This window comes from Platalea leucorodia (assembly GCF_965183815.1).
Source record: "Platalea leucorodia genome assembly, chromosome: 4".
In the NCBI taxonomy this organism is placed as follows: Eukaryota; Metazoa; Chordata; class Aves; order Pelecaniformes; family Threskiornithidae; genus Platalea; species Platalea leucorodia.
This window is the reverse complement of record NC_138826.1, coordinates 76,670,528-76,691,640: the sequence shown is the minus strand read 5'-3', so window position 1 is coordinate 76,691,640 and position 21,113 is coordinate 76,670,528. Positions and strand designations below refer to the sequence as shown.

The following is a 21,113-nucleotide window of genomic DNA, read 5'->3' as shown; positions in this document are numbered from 1 at the left end:
ATGCTGCTGCCATCGGATGTCCAGCTGCTTAATGTGTTTCCTTAGGAACAGAGTGTAGGCACTCGTGCTAAATTCCCACCCCTGAGCTGCAAGAGAAAATCCTATCCATCCACCCAAGATCTGAGGTTTGGATTAATCTATGACAAAAACTCTTTCCTGTTCATTTCCTGCTGAGCAGCAGCCTAAATACCCTGACCCAAAGGCAGAAAAGAATGCAACGATTATTTCCCCTATTACATGGGGAAATACAAAGAGGAGAAATGGTGAACTTCACCCCAGTGCTGAAGGTCAGGAGGAGACCTGCGTAAGCAAAATGTCTCTGAGCCAGAATGATTCAGTCAACAAGGTAAACACCAAATTCCTCACGGGGGGTGGGGGGGAAAGCAAAAGCTATTTCACTTCCTGATTAACCAAGTTATCCAGTAAACTACATCAGATGTAGTCATGCATTCTGTGCTTTCAGTACTCCTTCCTACCCTGCCGCCACACAGAATTGCTGCAGACCCAGTCTACAGCTGTTGAGATTACTGACGCGTGAATTCACGCACCGATTATGAAACTAGAAGTCAAGCACTCTTGCTCTTTGACTTCTACACTGATATCTACAGCCCTGGGAAATTCTGGTGGTTTTTGATAACTTTATAACAACAGGGATGGAATATTTACTCATCTGTCAGAGGAACAGAGTATATTAAAAGCCGAATGCAATTGCTCCTGTATTTCTTGGTACACAAAAAGTTTTCCCAACAGATGTAGGAGACATTGTGATCAAAATTGGTTCAATATGTAAAAATAAGAAGTCCTGTTTACAGATAACATACCAAACCTGTTATATTGCCATTCACAGATATACATATTTATCCTTGGCAATTGTCAGAAAAGTGCAAAAATTACTCCCACAGTATGATTTTACCCAAGACACTCACTCTAAGCTCATTGCGTTCTGCCACACTATACATGTTATCACTTGAAATCAGCTATTCTTTACTTCAAGTGGCACGAAAAAATTTGCTATATACACCATTTCCTGTTGTGTTCCTGCTTTTCCTATATAGCCTCAACACAGACTTCCTTACAGACATCTTATAGCTTAGTTACTCTTTCAGCTGGCCCATAGTGAGTCTTGCTACCAGAAAGCCTATTAGCATAATTTTGATGTTGTCTCTGTTACCCATCCAATACACCCTAAAAGAAAATCACACGCATTTCTAACGATCATGGAAACAAGCACTCGAGTGCACTTTTGATACACGCTAGTTAAAGGGAATTACAATTCCAACTCTTATTCACTCCTATCCATCCATAAAGGTATTGCAATTGCTGGACGTAAGGACAGCCTGGATAGGCTCTTGAGTCAGCGGCGTTAAACACTCAGGTTTAAGCAGGTCATGATGGTTTTGCTTTCAACACTAGGGCACTAGACTGACTTTTGGAAGGTAAAGTGCACAAAAAATGTAATAGTTCTGCTACAGAAAGGTTAGTTCCTGAATGTGTGTTTTCCACATTCAGCACCCAATACATTAAAGATGAAGGGAATACGCTGTATGCAGGAACATAAATACGCATTGTGGCATTTGATGACTTTCAACGTAGAGTAGTAGAAGACATTAGTGTAGACATGACAAATTAGTGAACGGTACAAACGTTGGCTCAACATATTTGCCTGTCAAAGGTAAAGAGTCACAAATTACAGCTAGAGCAGGACTGATGTTTCATGAGCGTGAACAGGCTGATGCTCACTACAGCCAAGAAAAGCTCTGGCAACTTCTTTGCCGGGGAGTCAAATGAGGCCGAGCAGAGCACTCGCACATTGGCAGGGACAATTACGTGTCTTATAGACTCTGCTTACGTGTCTTATAGACTCTGAGCTCTTCTATCCATGCATGTGGACTAACGAAATCGTACTGGTCCACAAATTTATTCTTAACCACGAATTGATGTCGCTATGCTTTCACCGCCTGCAAGGCTCGCAGGTGACATCAGGAGAGTCTGCCTGCCGCTCTGGGCCGCAGCCACCGCGCAAGTTAGGCGCTGCCACCTCGTGGAGATCTGCCTGTAGGGAGACAGGCGGAGACACAGGCGGAGACACAGGCGGGCCAGCTGCTGCTGCGCTGGACGCCGTCCTCGGGGCTGGTACCTCTCCAGGTGAAAAGGCAGCAGCGCCCTGCCGGGCAGGACACGCAGCCGCACGCACTCCATTGCCCAGAAGCGGTGGGCCCACCCCCGGCCGGGCGGGCAGCCGCCGCTCGGGCCGTCCGGCTTTCAAGGCACGGTAAGGCCGCTGCCGGCCTCAGGCGGGGAGAAACCGGCCCCTTGGGGCCTGCGGGGCGGCCAGGAGGCCGCAAGCCGGGAGGGAGGGCGGGAGGGAAGGGCCTGCGGGGCTGAGGCGCGCAGGGAAGGGAAGGGAAGGGAAGGGAAGGGAAGGGAAGGGAAGGGAAGGGAAGGGAAGGGAAGGGAAGGGAACGGCCCCCCGCCCCAGGCGCCCAGCAGGGGCGGTGCAGCGCTGGCACCGCCCCGGAGAGCGCGCGGCGCCAACGATTGGTTGGGAAAGGGGGGAGGACGGCCAGCCCGGCCAATGAGAGAGGCCCGCGGCGCCGCCGAGCCAATGGGCAGCCCCGGTTTTCGCTTCGCGCGTGGGGGCGCCTCAGCCTATTGAAAGTGCGGCGCGGCGGCGGCGAGGGGTCAGAGGTGAGAGCGGCGCCCCCGGAAGTGGAAGCCGGAGCGGCGCTGCCTCCCATTCTCTCGCAGCCCGCGGCGCGCACGAGGGCTTCCCGCCTGGAACGGCGTTTCTCGGGCCGCTGCCGCGCGCCGCGTCGCCATGGTGAGGGCGGTGCCCGCGCCGCGCGCGGGAAGGGGGCGGGCGGGCGGGCGGGGGGGGGGGGGTAGTGGGGCGCGCGCTGGCAGCGGGAGCCGCGGCCGTTAACGGTCCCGAGGCGGCGGGGCGGGGCGGCGCGGCGCGGCGGGGCGGTGCTGAGCGGCGCTGACCGGGCGCTCTCCCCGGCAGAGCCTGCCCCTCAACCCCAAGCCCTTCCTGAACGGGCTGACGGGGAAGCCGGTGATGGTGAAGCTGAAGTGGGGGATGGAGTACAAGGGCTACCTCGTCTCCGTCGACGGCTACATGAACATGCAGGTGAGGGCCGGCGGCGGCGGGAGGGGCTCGGGGCTCCCGCTGAGGTGCCCCGGGCGGGGGTGGCGGCGGCAAAGCGGGGCGCTTCTAAAGGGTCGGCGGTGGGCGCTGTGCCGGGGGGGGGAGCGGGGCGAAACCGCCGTGCGGAGCCGCTTGTGTGGTAACCCTTCTGAGCTGTGCTGGTTTCCTTCTCAAGCTTGCGAACACAGAGGAGTACATAGACGGTGCGTTGTCTGGACACCTGGGTGAAGTTTTGATAAGGTAAATAGAATATTTATGGCAGAGGCAGGGTTTCTTTAAATCTTCTTGTTGCTTGCGTTAAAACTTGTATTGCTAGGTGCCGTGTTTCTTGTCTAACTAAGATGCAAAGTGTTAATGTAACTCTTACGTGAAGGCTATGAGATCCCTTCTGAGGGGCAGAAAAATGAATTTTGAAATATTTGGAAAGAAGTATTTACAATCCCTATTTCAGGTAACTAAATACCTTAGTTTTCCACATTATTGTAGACCTATTAATCCCTTGGCATTAGTAGAGTATGTTAGCGTATGGCTACTGAAAACATTTTGCATGCTTGGACATTTATACTTTACCACAACTGTTAACCCAAGAGTAAAAACTTCTTGTACAGCATTGCCAACCAGTTGCTGCTTTTCTAAACTTGGGGTTTTTGCAGTTGTTATGAACTTTGTGGAAAGCTGTACGAGGTCAACAGCAGTGATTTGTTACGCAGAATTTGGCTGTTGCCAGGCTACACTCAAGCAGGCAAATACTTAAAGCAGTGTATATAGGGTGTGGAAAATTAAAACACTTAGAGTTAAGAGAACTTTTTGTTTCTATTTGCAGATGCAATAATGTTTTGTACATCAGAGGTGTGGAAGAAGAGGAAGAAGATGGAGAAATGAGAGAATAGCTGTTTTGTATATCTGGAAATAAACTACTTTTTTCTTTTTTTTTTTTTTCTTTTCCATAATTTTGTAAGAATGTGTTTACTTTTTTTCTGTTGTATTTTAATATGGGGGAAGTTAACTCTTAGAAAGGTCTCTGATCTTTTATTGGCATCCAAAAAACTAATGCTGGAGGAGTAGGCAATTACTTCAATTTAAAACTGAAAATATTAGAATGAAAAGTGAACACGTGAAAACAAACAAACAAGCAACTCCCCCCCACACACACTTTTAAGTATTACTGGTGTCAACAAATGCCTTTACTGTCAAGGGAAATATCTGAATTTAAATGATTCCTGCAATAAATTAAATCTTCAAAGTTGTGTACTCCAAAAGAAAACAGAGGGTTCATTCCTGTATCAGCTCAGTTTAGCATCGGTGTCAGTATGCTGCTGCCGGGAAGTCACACTGAATGCAGACTGGCGTGCAATGGAAGGTGGAGAACTTCCCATCGTGTGTCTGTGACTTTGCTGCTGCTGTCCTTCCAAGCTGAAGCGCTGAGTAGATCGCGGGAGCTGCCGGGACAGCCTTTTCTCTAATGACGATAATTCGGGCTGTAGCATGAGCAAGGGAAATCTTTCCAAAAATACCCTGATGTGCCTACTGCGGGCTGCTGCTGATCTGGTAACGATTCCTTCAGCTCTGAGTGGGTTAATTGAGAGGGCGCAGCTATAATGCTTTGTAGCCTGATTTCAGTAGAAACTTAAGTTTCACCTCTAAGTGAAAAGTGAGAAAGTAATCTTCAGTATTTGCAGGAACCTCATGCGTAGCTGTCTTCTCTGCGTGAGTGGCTGAAGGCTGGGAGCAAAATACGAGTTATCTTCCCATCTGAAACGCAGGAAAATACGGCAGTCTGCATACTTTACGGTATGTACGTAGTTACTATTTAAATACATTCAGTCTTTAAACCTGTTTATAAGCTATTTGGAAATAGTTGTGGAGACTTCACTGCAGGTGAGATGTGGAGACCCCAGCGTCTCTAAGAAATTCTGCTGCTTTGGGTCAGGAGGCTTGAGGGTGGCTGTACAACCGTTACTAAGGACGGACAAATGTGTAGCGACTTTGTAGCTCATACCCACGCACGCAGAAGCCTCTTGGCCACTATAAATGTCCGTAGACTTCAGTGGCATTAATAGGGTGAAGACAACGCACTGCAAAATGGGAGTGTACTTTCCCAGCCTCTCTCATACAAAGACAGTCTTTATTACCGGAATGTTACAGTTTTGGCAGGCACGCAATATCCATGGTTTCGAACTTTAAGAGTAAGCACCGGGATTAACTGAATGTCCCTTACCTGTGAGCGCTGCTTAACGCAAGGCCCTGGCTCTGCCAGTCTGGGAGGCTCTGACAGAGCCCAGCGTCGCTGCCTGTAGGAGGCGGTTTGGAGGGGCGTCCCGCAAACCCGAACCCGGGCAGCTAGAGGTGCGCTTCGTCAACGTCCGTGACAACCCCTGCCTCACCTTGGCCTTTCTCTCATCAGCGATCGCTTACCGTAATGCTGCTGTCAAATACAGAAGTGTTATCCCCGTTCTATGCACGGGGAAAAGAGAATTCCTCCTCTATCCCTCTGTGATCTCAAGAGTGGAGCTTCAGAAAAGATAAGAATTCCTCTGGTCCTGCTTTAGACGTGGCCATAGTGGGGAAAAGGGAGAGGAAGGGACCCTTTTCTGCTCTCTGCAGGCTCCGGCCCCCTCCCTGACAGGGTTCATGCAGGCACCTCACGCTGAAGCCTGAGATGATATGGAAAAAAGTTTTCATGGAAGCCTTCAACATGCCACAGGTCGTGTCGTTAGCTTGCTTGGTTTGTGTACGGAGAGGAGACGGCAAGCTAATTAGGGAATAAAGCCAGCATTACGGTCGGCTTCCCATCTTGGGTTTAAACACCTCCACGAAGCGCTGGGTATCGGCTTTTAGTAAACCACGCAAAGCAGAGGGTGACCGGGTCCTGCTGCCGGTGTCCTGGAGGCACCGCGGAGAGCTCGGCGCCAGCTCTGCGCCAGCCCCGACGCCGTGCATCACCCCCGGCAGCGGTTCGATGCGCCAGCCCCGACGCCGCGCATCACCACCACCAGCAGTTTGGTGCAAAGGCTTCTGGAATAAGGGATCAACACAAAGGATGCCTATAAACTCAATCTCATACCTCAGCATATTCACAAATGAGTTTATCTTTCAGGTTGAACGCCATTATTTGTCAACGACAGAAAACCATCAGCGTTTTGAGCTATTTAAAGTGAAAGTCTCAGAGACAAGTCAGTCATGAGTGTAATTCCACGCCATCTCAGCTAGTAAATGACCCCGCGGAAATCCCTGCATACAGATCTCGGCTCTGCTACCTGGCCGCCAAATGCGGTAGAACCCTCTGAGCGCTCTGGCTTTCATTCATTCGCTTTCATACTAAAATTCTACATTTCTTCAGTCTGTAGTAGCTGTAGTGTACAGATAGGAAGAAAAATGATAGTTTATCACAAAGTCTAGCAGTCCCTTTAAAGGTGAATATGGTTCAAAATTTTTTTTCACCATCCCCTGAAGGACAGTGGAAAGAAAGAAATCTGTGCGGACTGCTGTGTTTCTGAAAGGCCCAGTAAAATCAGTAGCTTTCTGCAGAGGGACAGCATTCTACACAAAGACCTTGGCCTTAAAACCCGTATCTAGATGAAAAAAGTCAAAATTCTACAAAAATCTGCGCTAAGATGAATAATAGAAAAGGAAAGAGAAGTGGACTTACATTTTGCAAAAGCAAGAGCCCAGTCAGAACTGAGAAAACAAATACATTTTTCTCCTGTAAGCTGTCTCCCTCTGTCAAAGACCGAGATCCCTGCTTTACAGAGTCTTGAGTCTTCACTCTCAATGAAGGTGTGCTCCTTTGACGTAGCTTCAAATTCTTTTGAGATTTTTTGTTATGCATCTACAGGTTTTGGTTTTTTTTTTTTTGATAGGTACATTCATTAGACTTTGAACGCAGAAAGACGCTTTTATTTTTGCATAGCACCAGGCATCAGACGCAGTGACTGAATAATACCATGGCGTATAACTTCGTAACTAATCTTAGTTCTTACGCCCACACGCTGCGGAGATGTGTGCATGTGTTTTATCTTTGCTACCATGAAGCGTTCCATTCATTTCAGTGGGAGAACCCATGCAGGTCAAGTTAGATAAAGACTTAATTCAGATTTTGGTCCTAAATGGTGTGAAAAGAGTTGCAATACAGATGAAGGCAAGGTACTCTGAATATGTCAACATAATTGGAGCTGGTCCTTAGCTGGCACCGAGTAAGCACCATGAATACAAATGGACTTTTCCTTTCTTCTGGAGCAAGTCCAAAAGGGAGACAAATTGCAAACATTCCCTTATATTATGGATGTATTAAGGATACAAATAAAAGGGCTCGTGATTTTACTCTTGAAATACAAGGTATAAAAAGTAACTAAAAATAAAATGCTTTCATGTGTTTAAGTTGTTCAAATTGTTTATAGGCTAAAAGAAATCAGAGACAAATTAGTAGGACACTTCATAGGCAAAAGATTATACCCTGCAAAACTACTTACTAAATACAGTAAGAAGTTACATAGCCAAAAAAAGCCTAGAAAGATATATAGCAAAACTCGAGACATACAACACGTAGTTTTGAGCTCACTTTTTGTGTTACTCATTTAAGTACAGGTTGTTTGCTGTTTATTTTTGACTTGGAAAGCTTCACATTCCTAGGAGTAGCCAAAAAAAAAAGAGTACACGACCCAGCTGAGAAGCCCCTGAATTCTTATCGTTGCCAAGAGACAAAATGCGGCAAACTCTAATTCCGTCTGGCACAGATCACTGCAAAGCATGACGAGCCTTGGCCATGAGGCCCGATGCTGGAATGACACCAGTTCCTGTGTCTGGCTGTGTCCACGTCCTCACTCCTGACGGGACACGGGTGCACACGAGCTCCCCTCTTCCCCTTCGCTGTAGTTTTTGTGAAAAGGCAACCCAGAGGTATCGGTTGGAAAGGTTACGCTATGCTCAGAGAGAACCGCTCCTGCCAAATTAGGTCCCCTGGGGCAGATGGCAGTGTTCCCCCCAAAGGTCCCCCCATCACCCCCGGGTTATGGACTTTGCCAAAGAAGTTGTTATTAAGACAGATTAGGAAAAAGAAAATGCAGAATTACTTCATTTTTACTTTTGCAAAGCTATGCAAAAAATAGCTGTAAATGTGATGTAAAACTCAATCTGATATGAGGGAAGCCAAGAGCACATAATGAATTCGCAATTTAGTCTGGGTCAATTCCACAGCTGAAAGTCAGGTTCACCCCATGTGATGCCATTTCTATGTTTGATCCTGAGGGTCCAGCAGCCTCTGCTGCTTTGGTAAACAGGGACATACCATTCAGTAAATTTCACTAACAACTATTTTTTCTTAAGACATGCACAATATGCTCCTTTCAGGACATTTTATCATGCTATGTGTATTATTATAAAGGACTATTTAGCAAATGAAAAGCCCTAACGTACAAATTTAAGGAAAATTTAGCCAAGATTTGGCCTAAGACTCACATCCAACCTTGGCCCTTCTGTATTTAATCACATGTTGTTTACAACAATAAAAATTCTAAAGTAACTCTGACCGTGTATTTGAAAAGACGTTACCTGAGGAACAAGCGTATCATACGCTCACAGAAAGCCCCAGCAAACATTCTGCGATACTGCCGGGGAGAGCCAAAGTCAGCGGCAGGAACTCCTGGAAGCTGTAAATCACCACCTACCACCTCTCCTGTCAATCTTCCGCACGCGTAGCGAGAGAGGACGTTTAGGAGGAAGATGGAGATGACGTCGTGGTGCAGTATTGACCCCACGGAGCAGCATCACAAGGTAACACCCGACGCTGTCATAGTTTTGTTATTAAATGCAAAATACTGCGTTTTAGTTGCATCCCTTGCCTCATTTGAAAACACGACTTGAGCAGAAAGGCTCAACGAGCCAACATATCCATCTGTTTCTGCTGTACAGGAATGTGTATACGCACATAGGTGTGTTACAAGCATTTTAAATCGATCCTCCTTCTAAAAGAAAAGAAGGTGTATCAAGAAGATTACCACCACCAGAAAGGTGTTCGAGGGACCACTTATTTAGAAAGACACTCCATTTCCCAGCTGGGAATTCCTGGAGCCTTACACACGCTATGAATGTTTGAAAAGAGAAGAAAACCAAAAATCCATGTTGAGAGTAAATATTTGCTCCCCGACTCTCCCATCCCTAATTCTGTAGGGGGCAGCAGAATCGCACAAACCTTTTGATCGTGGGATTGGATAAATTAATCTCTGCCTGGATAAATGAATGTCTGCCGGAATATCCGGTGCGGTGCGAGGCGTCGCGGTCCCTCAGGGGCGGGAGCCGGGACGCTGGCGAAGCGGCGGACGCTGCTGAGGCGATGGATGATGGCGCGGTGGTGGACGGTGCCAGGGGGCAGGCGGGCAGACGCGCTCCCAATTCAGAAGCTCCCGTTTTCTTGGCGAAGGGAAATCTCCAGGCGGTGCAGTGCTGGCAGACGGCTCCGGGAGTTCCCAACTGGCAAACCCGGTGCTTCGCAGCTCATCACAAACCAGCCCGACGTACCGACGTTGCCACGTCGCCCCGGACCGCCGCAAGCACAGCATCCTTTGCCTAGCGCAGCAGGCTGCTGCCAAATTCACTCTTAAAGCCCTGTAGCTTTTTCAGCCCAAACGTCTCTCAAGTGCCGCATGCGGCGTGGGTGAGGGTGGTCACCGCCACCCGCCCCACCCGTGCCCGGGGGAATCACCCGCCCTGTGCCCCGCTTCGCTCCCCACCTCCCTGTCTTCACCCTATGGTGGGAGGTTGGTTAGCAAAGACCGGGCAGGGGCCGGGGCCGGCGCCGGGGCCGGGGCCGGGGCCGGGGCAGGCCCGAGGCCGCGCCGCCCCGGGGGACTTTGAGCCGAGCGGCGGCCGCCCCCCGCGCCTCGCCGCCCGCCATTTGCCGCGCTGCCCGCTGCCATGGCGGGCCGGCACCGGCTGCTGCTGGAGAACGCCCAGCAGCTGGTGCTGGTCTGCGGCCGGGGCGAGGAGTACCTGCGGCGGGAGGGCGCCGGCAGCCCGGCCGTGCTGCGGGAAGCCAGCCTGGTGGTGGGGCTGTGAGTGCGGGCGGCCGCGGGGCTGGGGCTGGGGCGGGGGCTGGGGCGCGGGCGGGGGCGGCGAGGCCTGCGGAGGGAGAGGGCCGCCGCCAGCTGCCCCCGCCCCGCCAGCCGGCCCGCCTCGGCCCGCTGGTTGCCTCGGCCCGCTGGTTCCCTCGACCCGGTGGTTGCCTCGGCCCGGTGGCGGTGGGACTGCGGCGACCTGCCCGCATCGAAACGTGCCTTCATCGTTTTGATTATTTCGATCCATATCCTGATAACTTCCTTCATAATGCTGTCTTCGTGCTTCCAGCCTCGTAAAGATAACTTCTAGCCTGGTGTTGATCGTATCCGCTACCTCTTCTGCCTCTGCTTTGTTTCTGGGTGAATTGGCGTGAACTAATAGCAGTCCTGTAAATAATTTGAGTAATCAATGACATTATAGTTAATAATCAACATATATAATTACATCTTTCCCATTTCTAAATGCTCTGACTGCTATTTGCCTCTTAAAAATTCAGCCGTGTAGCATAGGGGTACCTTCAGTGAGGTGCCCGTGATGGCTCCCGGTTCCTATTCCAGTGGCTTGAAAAGAGCTGGAGACAGACAAGGCTTAAAGGACAGAGGTGCCACGTACGCCCCGGGAAGCTCCTCTCGTGTCGGTGAGGTGCAGCTCCATGCGTGGCTGGAGGGGATCCCTCCAGCGCGGTGTAAGGTTCCCAGAACCATCGGGGAATTTCATCCCAGCTCCAGCGGGATAAAATTGCTGTTGGACCAAAGATCAGTCCCAAAGAGATTTATCCTTATGGCTTCCAAGCGCACAAGGCTGTGATTCAGGTCCAGGCAGTGGAGGCTGGCGATGAGTTTGATTTCCATGAGGGAAAGAGTGCCCTGCAGATAACTTGCTGGAGGAATGCTATGTATTTGCTGATCCACAAGAGGAAAATTATGTCATCTAGCAGAAATTAGAACAAGAGTATCAAGGTGTCATCCTGAGGGATCGAAGCAGAGGACGCGACAAGTGTTATGTCAAACAACTTGAAATGCATGGCATCACCCCATCGTTTTCTGTGGATCTGTAAGATTAGCAAACCTCCTCCTGTGTGCATCTTCAGTCCTGCTGAAGGTCCCTACCCCTGCTTTCAGAGAGGTGTTGCTCCAGGAGCTCTGTCAGTGAGCGTTTGTCAACAGGCTTACGCTTCCTTTGTTCGATGTCTGTTGCTTGCAGGGATGGTTGTATCAAAGCTGTGGGCCAGGCAGATGTTATTCGCAATCAGTTTTCAGGAGCAACATTTGAAAGAATAATTGACTGCTCCGGGAAGTGTGTCTTACCAGGTAGGTGTATTTTTTCATGATAGTACAATGCTGAATGGTGGCAAGTGCTTAGAGACAAAGTAAGTGTGTATTAAACATCCCTCCATCCTTTTTCCTCTGTATTCAGTACTGGTTTGATAATATCTTGCATCGGGGGGCAGAGTATTGTAGCTGCCTCATTGGGAGTGCTGCAAGGAGAAAATTGCAGCACTCGGGATGGTTTTTTGGGCTTCATGGTGGAGCTCTGTCTCCTCTTGGTTTGTCTTATATCTGTTCCTGTGTCATAGATCACAAGGGTAACGTAGCTGGCCTGCCAAGTGACTTTTCATATTCACCTCTGTTTTCTACCCTTTCCTCCCATCAGCTGTTCAGCCGTGGAGCTCAGTCTCTCCATCCTGCCCGCAGCTGGTTGGAGGCAGGATTTTAAATCACATGCTCAGCAACTTTACCTGATGAAAAAAATAAACCTGGGCAAGTCTATTGCATGTTAAACTTTGCAAGTAGTGTTAACACACAAGGTGTTAGACCTCTGTTCCGTTTGCAGTGGGCTTGGGCACTCAGTGGTGTTGGTTTCACAGCTCATAGAAAAAGCTCCCGCTGGAGTAAGTGGACTTTTGCTAGAGTAGGTGCTAGCGTACTAAGCCCAGCCTAAGCACTTTGCTTTTTTTAAAGAACACAGACTTAAAGTCCAATGAACTATTTCAAAGTTTGTAATTTATCACTTCTTCCACAGTTTGAAAATGTCATCAAAACGACATGAGGAACTGAGCAACTGATGCATTTACCTAGAGACATTTTGCATAAGGTGTCAGACAGTCCACCTAAAATATTTGAAAGAAAATTAATAGCCTTTGAAGAAAATCCTAGATTTTTGGCTGGTTGGATTTTTCTTGTTCTCTAACCAATAGAGGCTTCATAGGGGAGCTCCTGCTGTCCATTTCATTTGCTTGCATGTTCATAAGCTTTTCTCTTACACAGTGAAATAACCTGAGTGTACCTTTACTTTGTTTTCTTTAGGCCTGGTAGATGCACATACACACCCAGTGTGGGCTGGTGATAGGGTTCATGAATTTGCAATGAAGGTAATGGCATAAAATGACACAGCTGGATTTTTCTTCCTCTTTTTTTATGCATAACTATTTCTCCTTTCTAGTGACTCCTATCTTTCATTTGTAGAAAAATATATAATTTCTGTCAGATAATCTAACTGAGGGAGGAGGGATGATTTTTGAATAGTGGTAGGCTGAGACAGGAGTGTAACGACAGCCTTTGCAGTCGGCATTGATATATTTGTGCATTAATTGAAGCAATACAGGAGTGCTGCCTTCTATTGCCATCTTAATCTTGATTTTTTTTTCTTTTTTTCCACATAGTTGAATTTTTGAGCTAGAGATAGGTTTTCCCCTTGGGCTCAGAGGGAAGCAAACGTTCAGAGTAATTCTTTTTATGTCGCTTCTTACATCATTTCTTCACTTAAGTGGAGGGGAGAGAGAGGAGGAGGGCGAGGGAGGAAGAATTAATAGGGATTTTTTTCCCCCCTCTTTTTCTCTCTCACTGCAAAGAGACCTCAAGGCACTTTCCAGAATCCCTTGGACAGAAAGTGCACATTAAATAGCTAATTGTATGGGGGGGGGGGTTGGTTTTTGTTTTCTTTTTTTTCCCCAAGCTGGCAGGCGCATCCTATATGGAGATCCACCAGGCTGGGGGAGGAATACATTTTACTGTGGAACACACTCGGAAGGCCACAGAAGAAGAGCTGTTCAATACTTTCAAACACCGACTCGAACGCATGCGCAGAGCAGGATCTACATTGGTTGAGTGCAAGAGTGGATATGGCTTAGACTTAGAAACAGAGCTTAAAATGCTCAGGGTGATCGAACGCGCTAAGCAATCCATGGATATTGGCATTTCTTCAACATACTGTGGAGCTCATTCTGTGCCAAAGTAATGTGACTTGATTTTTCTTGCTCTTTTTAAGTATTAACTGCTTTGCATTGAAAATTGGCTGTTATTTTCAGAAAGGTTTCTTTTGCTCAGCCCTCCTAAAATATAACATATTTGAAACAATAGCCAGTATTTACAGAAGCCTCTCCTAAATTTTAATTTGAAGGAAGATGGGGAAGCATTATTTAATGGCTACTAAATGCCAACATAAGCTTCCAGTTTTTTTAGGAAATGAACCTAAAAAGCCCACAGCAGGGGGGCAGAGAAATAACTGCTCTGTCATCCCTCCAGTCATCATTTTGAATCAAACTCATGATTTTGAGGATGTCTGATTCTAATTTCTTTGGTTTTTTTTTTTTTTTTTTTTTTTTATTGGCAAAGCTTCACTGGGCCCTTTTCATCTTTAGGAAGAATTTTTCAAAGTGATTTCCTGAGCAGGTGTCTCTTGCATTAGAACAACAGCAGTTTTGAATTCTTGGGCATTATGTCCCTCCTAAAAGTGAATCCAAGACTTAGTTTCCCTCTGTTTTGTCCTGGCTTTGGTCCTAACCTTTCAGTCCAAATTACTGCAAAGTCTGCAGAATAAAAGAAGAAACGGGAAGAGGCTCGGCATGGTAAAAGCTTGAGCAACCCCAACCACTGTTTCAGTGAGAGGTGAACAAAAGAAGGCCCATAAGCTGGGTTCTGCTCTGCTTTATAACTGCACAACCTCGTTTATAAATCTGAGCACAATTTGGCTTGTTGAATTTACTGCCACTGTAAAACTCCCAACTCGCCCACATGTGGCACTTGTATAATGCCAGTCCGTGCCTGCTTACCAGGGCCTGAAATGAGGATTGAGATGTCACAGACATTTAGCTGCAGTACGTCACTTATCTTTAGAACTTAAACTTGCAAAATATTAACTCAACTGCAGATTTTGGGGTTGTTTGCTCTTTCAAAGGCATTTACTGATCTCTCCTGGATTACCTTTGTGTAATAGGGGGTTCATAAATGGTTCTGACTTTGGCAAATTGAACCTCGGGAGGCCCCTCTGATTTAGAAAGAGTTATCTAGCTCTCACCCTGAATGATATGAAAGGAGGAGAGGTAAATTTAAGATGATTTGTGCTGCATGTCCCTTTTGAACTTTGATACTTGCATAAAAATATTGCATGAATGCTTTTTAAATATTTAAATAATCATTTACATATTTTAAATAGTTGTGTTTTAAAATACAGTGTGAGTAGGTCAGAATATATGAATAGGAAAGCAGAAGAATTCATTTTAAAATTCCCATGTCTTGGTTAGCATCCAAGAAGGTAACCTTATAAAAAATACCTAGTAATACAATCTAATATTCTTTGAATGGAAAGTAATTAGTGTTTGAGAGTACATGAATTACAGTAGTTTTAAATTTTTTAATCTGAGGGTTTTTTTGAGTGATTTGTATTTGCATAGTTTTCTAAATAATCTAGTAATTGCATGTACAATTTGAATGTTATTCTTACGGGTCTGTAATATTTTCTTTTCATTAGAGGGAAAACAGCTACTGAAGCCACAGATGACATTATCAATAACCATCTCCCTAAACTGAAAGAACTCCAACTAAGTGGTGAAATACATGTTAACAATATAGATGTGTTCTGTGAGAAGGGAGTCTTTGATCTGGATTCTACTAGAAGAATTCTTCAAGCTGGAAAAGATATAGGGTTACAGATTAACTTCCATGGTGATGAACTCCATCCGATGAAATCTGCTGAGGTACGCCTTTCTTAACATTAAGTGAAGCCATTTTTGCTTTTTGCTTTGCTTTTGTAAGAGCTGAATCTTTGAAAGAATTGCAGTTTTCAAAACCAAGGTTTTGTTTTCCAAGACTTTATAAAATAGGCCATTCATAGACATCTATTTCTATCAGACGGTAAAAAGTGCAGCCCTTGTGCAGCTTTGGAGTTAAGGACGTGGGAGGAAGCCTTGACCTCTGGGACTAACGTGCATTGCCTAATCAAACATTGACTTTGCTTATCTTCCACATGGGATACAGATGGGGAAGGTGGATATCTGTGAACCCAAGAATGACAAAAATATAAGTTTCTATGCAACTTGCAAAATCTTTTTTCCTTAAATGTCCTGTTAGCAGCAACAAGTCAGATGTGCAGTGAGCACACTCGGAGGGATGGTTTAGTCAAGAATAGGCTCCCAGGTATCTTGATAAAGAAAGTGTCTCTGAGACCTTGTTTCACCATCATTTAAACATTGCTTCCTTCCTGTGAGGTCTGCTCAGGTTATTCTCTGCTGTATTTAAAAAACAAAACAAAACAAAAACTTGATTGATCAGAAAAGCCTTTTTGGTGCTTCACCATTGAAGGCAGCAGTTGCACTACTAGTTCTGCAACCAGTGTCAGTTTTGTTAGCCCTTTTCTGCTGGATACTTTGTGAACAGGAGTGGATAATGCTTTTATGAATAGACGTTCCACAGTTTGCATGTTAGTCTGTTGAAAACACCACTGAATGTGCACTTCCACTTGGTGGATGGTAAATACCTTTTTGTGATCAATTTTTCCTGCAGTGGATTAGCAAATGTTTTGTCTCTGCATTTTGTTTGTTTTTTCAAGCATTTGTTATTTTTTTCTTCTAGTTAATTTCATATTAATAGTGAACTGTCTCCTCCAGTCATTTGATAACAGCACTGCTTTACTGAATTAATTGAGAACAGTGAGTAATTTTCTTGAAAATTTTCTTAGCTTGGAGCTGAACTAGGAGCCCGCGCTATCAGCCACCTGGAAGAAGTTAGTGATGAAGGTATCACGGCGATGGCAAGAGCTAAGTGTGCTGCTGTCCTTTTACCAACAACTGCCTACATGTTAAGGTAAGGCCCCTAGATTAGAGGAAAACTTTTGTAACAGCAAAACCATGTTTGTGGTTTTAGGGTCTTTTAATGTAAAAGCGTAAGCTTGTATCTATGCCTTAAGGATCAGGCTGGATCAGTGAAGACAGTCACAAATACGAAGAGCTGAATGAGCCTGCTCATGTCGTGGTTTTGGTGGAGATCCTCAAAAATGAAGCAATACCCTACTTCTGAGAAGTCTCACAGTAGATTTCGAGTTCAGTCAACACTGGAATTTAACCCTTATGACAGGCTAAGGTGATAATCAGGCATTTTTTTAAGAAGAAAACTAGACTGGTTTTCTTTAATCCATTTAGCTTTTGAAAACTGAATTGGCTGCTTTACAGGGAAATTATATCTGCAATATATGTATTTGCTCTCTTGCAGAAGGTTTTGCTGGGAAATGAATCCTTTGGTTATCTAAAGCACTGAAAGACTGTGGGTAGCATTTTTAAAATCTCATCTGATTTTACTCAGGCAACACTGAGAATCGCCTTCAGAACACTATTTTCCATATGCAGATATTCCAAGTAAGCATAGGTGGGTCACCTGCTTACCCCTAATGCCAAAAATAAGCCAACTAGATGATGAGGACCACAACCCAATAATGCCTTCCCTCCTGTGAAAAGAAGACCCTTGAGCTCATTTTGGTTTATTTTCATCAGCCCGCTTTCTGAAGCATCGAGGCTTCTGCCGTTGCCACCTGTGTTCACGTCTATGTCTGTGCTTGTGTTTCTATTTGTGATTAGCCGTCCGTGTCCTGCACCACTGCTTTTGAACCACTGGCTGATTGTAACTACATGCACAGCCAGAATACAGATCTCGCGGAGGATGTGCGGTCCTGCAAACTGATCCCAGGCAGGGAGGTAAAGGAGACAACAGAGATGCAGCCGCCTATGGAAAAGGCTGTGCTGTAACTCATGTGTTACTCCAGAGACTCCATGCGGCGGAAAGTTTATAACCTCAGGAGAAGTCTAAGATGGGGATAATAAGGAGCCGTAGGAAATGAGGCCTCATTTGTTCCAGTGTCTAGTGCACTATTTACTGAACACAGGCCTCCCAGTCTAATACACTCTAAAAATGAAGAAGAGAGAGAACAGATAACTGGTTAAAAGAGTATTAGAAGGACAAAAGCTGTGCAATATATGAGAAGTTGCTATGAGGTGATGTGGTACATCCTTTGCTGGCCTCCCTCAGCTCCTTCAGTACCACTTATGAGGGCTCAGACCTCGGGAAGTCCTGCCCCTACACTGTCCCCTGGTTTTAAGAAAAGCAGTAGCGGCCAGGGCTTCACCTGATGGCCAGCTGTGGGCCGAAGAGTGCAGCTGGAGAGTTGCTTAATAGTTAGCCTTTGCTAACCGTTGCTTGCAGTACTCCCAAGGAGTCTGGCAGCAGAGCACAGCAGGGGCTGCAGAGGCTGGAAGGACACGTGCAGATGGGGACAGGCTCTTCAGACAAATCTTTTTAAACATGGTTAACTCGCAGAGCATCGTGTTGTGCAGGAGCAGGTGGTATTATCTCATAAATCTGCTAAGAGGCTTCTACAGGGAGAGGGTTGTCTTATACCAAATGTAAGCACTTCATTGAGATGTCATTGATTGTTCTTTTCTGTTAACTGCAGTGCTTTTAAAACTACTTTTTGAGCAGCAGATGCTCTAATGTTCCATTTTCATTGTTACACTGGTTTTGACATGATGTTTGGCGCTATTGGCTTTACAGCAACTATGGCTAAAACTTCTTAGTATATTTCCTAATGCCCACCCTTGAAAAACACCTACCCAGATTAACCCAGTGGCCAAACAATTTTGAAGTGGCTATTCCAGGTATTGGAATCATTGAAGATATCTTTCACATTAACGTTGCTAGGTGAGAAAATCCTCTCATGTGTTAACAAATTAAATTCACGGCCTCAACTTAGTATTTTGAATTGCCGACAGAATCGGGAAAGGACTATTGCATTGCTTATGCCACTGCTCATATTTGGGAGCCTGTCTTTGAAGCAATAAGGACTAGAAGATTACTTTTTTGAGCAAGGAAGATTTTTCACCTTGTAAATCCTTAAATGGCTCAGGTCTGGATAAATACCAGAATTTCAGTGGCCTGGGGCCTGATGCTTGATACTGGCTGCTGCCACATGCTGTTACCGCAAAAGCAGTGATCACACTTCCCATTTATGCTGTCCGTAGGGTGACAGGTAGGGAGCCCAGAGGAGAATTTGGCCTTTTGTCTCCAAAGTAGTAACTGAAGGCATGAATGTAGCCAAACCAAGTGATGACTTTTGCTCTTGTAATTAATCACACGATAACTAAGAGGATTGTACTGACAAGTGTCTTCTTCCCACTAGACTGAAGCAACCTCAAGCTAGAAAAATGTTAGAAGAAGGAGTTATAGTTGCTCTTGGCAGTGACTTTAATCCTAACGCATACTGTTTTTCAATGGTAAGCTTCTCCTAATACTTATGACACCACAAAACTATGAAATCTCTTACCAGTACAACTTGTGTATAGATCTTGTGCACTTAAAACAGTCTTCGTATCTGCAAAGAGAGCTGTATGCCCAGCTTAGACAATTGCTCATGCCTATTTATGTGGGCTGGTAGTTTTTGCCAGAAATTCTTGAAACTGGAAGGGCTTCTATTCTTCATATGCACCAAAAGGCTTATAAAAAAGGCTGTCAAAGTTCCTGATTTGAGAGTTCTCATTTTGGAGTTGGCAAGATTTACATCACGCAGGACAACTCCTTCTGTTGCACAAGGAGGGAGGAGAGTGCTTAGGGATTTGAGGCATGAACAGCTTTGTTTGTGTTAGTGGTAACTCCTGTTTTCCACTTAACTTGCCTGCTAGCCTATGGTGATGCATCTGGCCTGTGTAAACATGAAGATGTCAATGAATGAAGCACTGGCAGCTGCCACCATTAATGCAGCTTATGCTCTGGGAAAATCGGACACGCATGGCTCCATAGAGACCGGCAAGCAGGGGGACCTTGTTATCATAAATTCGTCAAGGTTTGTTCTTCCGTTGTCATTTGAAATGTGATTTAATGTAAGGGACTTTGTTTTTCACCATATTGTGGATAGTGGAGAGGTTAGTGAGTTCCTCATGCTCTAGAAGTTATTTTCATCTGAAAAGAGGGACACTGCTGGCATTTTAGACCCACTTTCACTCACCTTAATCACTCCAGTGGAAAATGAAGCCTAAAATTTTGGGGGCTAATATTACAAATTATCCATGCCTAATTACAAATTATCTAAAGATAATACCTGCTTATTTTGTGGAAGGAATTCTCTACTGATTTATACACTAACTCACTGTATTGATGCAACAAGAGCTCAACATGTAAACATGGAATAGTGTTTTCCAATGGTAACCTTTTGTAATTGCCACGTATAGGAGGTATGCGACCTGCTTTTGTGCAAGTCTGGATATTCTTACACATCTTGTTGTCTTTTCAGGTGGGAGCACTTGATTTACCAGTTTGGGGGACATGAAGCATTGATCGACTATGTTATAGTTAAAGGAAAAGTCGTCTATCAAAATGAGAGGTGTGGGACAATGAGCAGTTACTGAGAGAAGACAGTAATTTAGGAAGCTAATAGAATCATATTAGCATGGAATATTTCAGAGCAACAAACAAATCAGGTTTGTATTTACTGATAAATTGCTTGCCTGCTCACCTTACCAGCCCTCTTATTCAAATAAACTTTACCAAGCATTACCCATCTTGTGCGTCTTAATGTCCGTTGTCCTTCTCTCCACCGCATAAAAATAATCTCAAATTGTATGTATTTGAAATAAGACAGTTTCCAAAAAATGTTTTCCTACACAATTTTAATCTATACAATTACTATACTTGACAAAAAACCCCGAACAAAAACCCACCAATGAATGAAGAAGTTTGGATCCAGGTAAGATTTATTGGGACAAGTTGTCGTGGTTTAACTCCAGCCAGCAACTAAGCACCACGCAGCCGCTCGCTCACTCCCCACCAGTGGGGTGGGGGAGAGAATCGGAAGGGTAAAAGGGAGAAAACTCGTGGGTTGAGATAAGAACAGTTTAATAATTGAAGAAAAATAAAATTAGAACATTTAAATAGGCAAAGCAAAAACCGTGCACGCAAACAAAGCAAAACAAGGAATTCATTCACTGCTTCCCATCGGCAGGCAGGTGTTCAGCCAGCTCCAGGAAAGCAGGGCTCCATCACGCGTAACGGTTACTTGGGAAGACAAACATTACTCTGAATGTCCCCCCCTTCCTTCTTCTTCCCCCAGCTTATATGCTGAGCGTGACGTCATATGGTATGGAATAGCCCTTGGGCCAGTCTGTGTCAGCACCCCACCCCACCCCCCCCCCCACGGCTGTGCCCCCTCCCAGCTTCTTGTGCCCCCGGCAGAGCAGGGGAAGCTGAAAAGTCCTTGACCAGTGTGAGCGCCACTTAGCACCTATTTAGAGACAGCTTAGCACTACTTAGCAAGAACCAAAGCATCAGTGCATCATCCATATTGTTCTCATCCTAAACCCAAAACACAGCCCCATACCGGCTACCAAGAAGGAAATTAACTCTATCCCAGCTGAAACCAGGACACGAGTGATGTTAAGTAAGTAACCTGTGACGGAGGGCCAGGGGCTCAGACATGCACTTTTGGAAGGGTGCTTGGCAGTGCTGGGAGGCCGCAGCATCCCAAGGAAACGTTCGTAGCTCCCAAGTCTGCTCACTCAAACTCGGCAGGTACCAGGAACCACAGTCGTGGTCGGAGGCACAGTATCTTACCTCTTCGAAATACCGAGTCTCCTGGTTTCTGCGGACTTGAAACTCAGTGG

General features: G+C 45.9%; 2 protein-coding genes across 2 annotated transcripts; both read left to right on the top strand.

Moving 5' to 3' along the window:
• The first annotated feature begins 2,698 nt into the window (after window positions 1–2,698).
• SNRPF (small nuclear ribonucleoprotein polypeptide F) lies at window positions 2,699–4,849 on the top strand. The gene is made up of 5 exons (XM_082309278.1): window positions 2,699–2,821; window positions 3,005–3,130; window positions 3,324–3,388; window positions 3,972–4,696; window positions 4,828–4,849. Exons 1-4 carry the CDS (start codon window positions 2,819–2,821, stop codon window positions 4,036–4,038), a joined length of 261 nt encoding a protein of 86 aa, XP_082165404.1. The 5' UTR covers window positions 2,699–2,818; the 3' UTR covers window positions 4,039–4,696; window positions 4,828–4,849.
• Window positions 4,850–10,057: 5,208 nt separating this feature from the next.
• On the top strand, window positions 10,058–19,862 carry AMDHD1 (amidohydrolase domain containing 1; the record flags this gene model as incomplete). Its single annotated transcript, XM_082308103.1, has 9 exons — window positions 10,058–10,194; window positions 11,402–11,508; window positions 12,505–12,569; window positions 13,154–13,431; window positions 14,948–15,173; window positions 16,154–16,278; window positions 18,641–18,734; window positions 19,140–19,300; window positions 19,748–19,862. The coding sequence occupies 9 exons, from the start codon at window positions 10,058–10,060 to the stop codon at window positions 19,860–19,862; spliced, it is 1,308 nt and encodes a 435-aa protein (XP_082164229.1).
• Between the last annotated feature and the right edge of the window lie 1,251 nt (window positions 19,863–21,113).

Coding starts and splice junctions, on each gene's coding strand:
- SNRPF (XM_082309278.1), top strand. Junction 3,131..3,323: donor ACGGCTACATGAACATGCAG/GTGAGGGCCGGC, acceptor TTCCTTCTCAAG/CTTGCGAACACAGAGGAGTA. Junction 3,389..3,971: donor CTGGGTGAAGTTTTGATAAG/GTAAATAGAATA, acceptor TTCTATTTGCAG/ATGCAATAATGTTTTGTACA.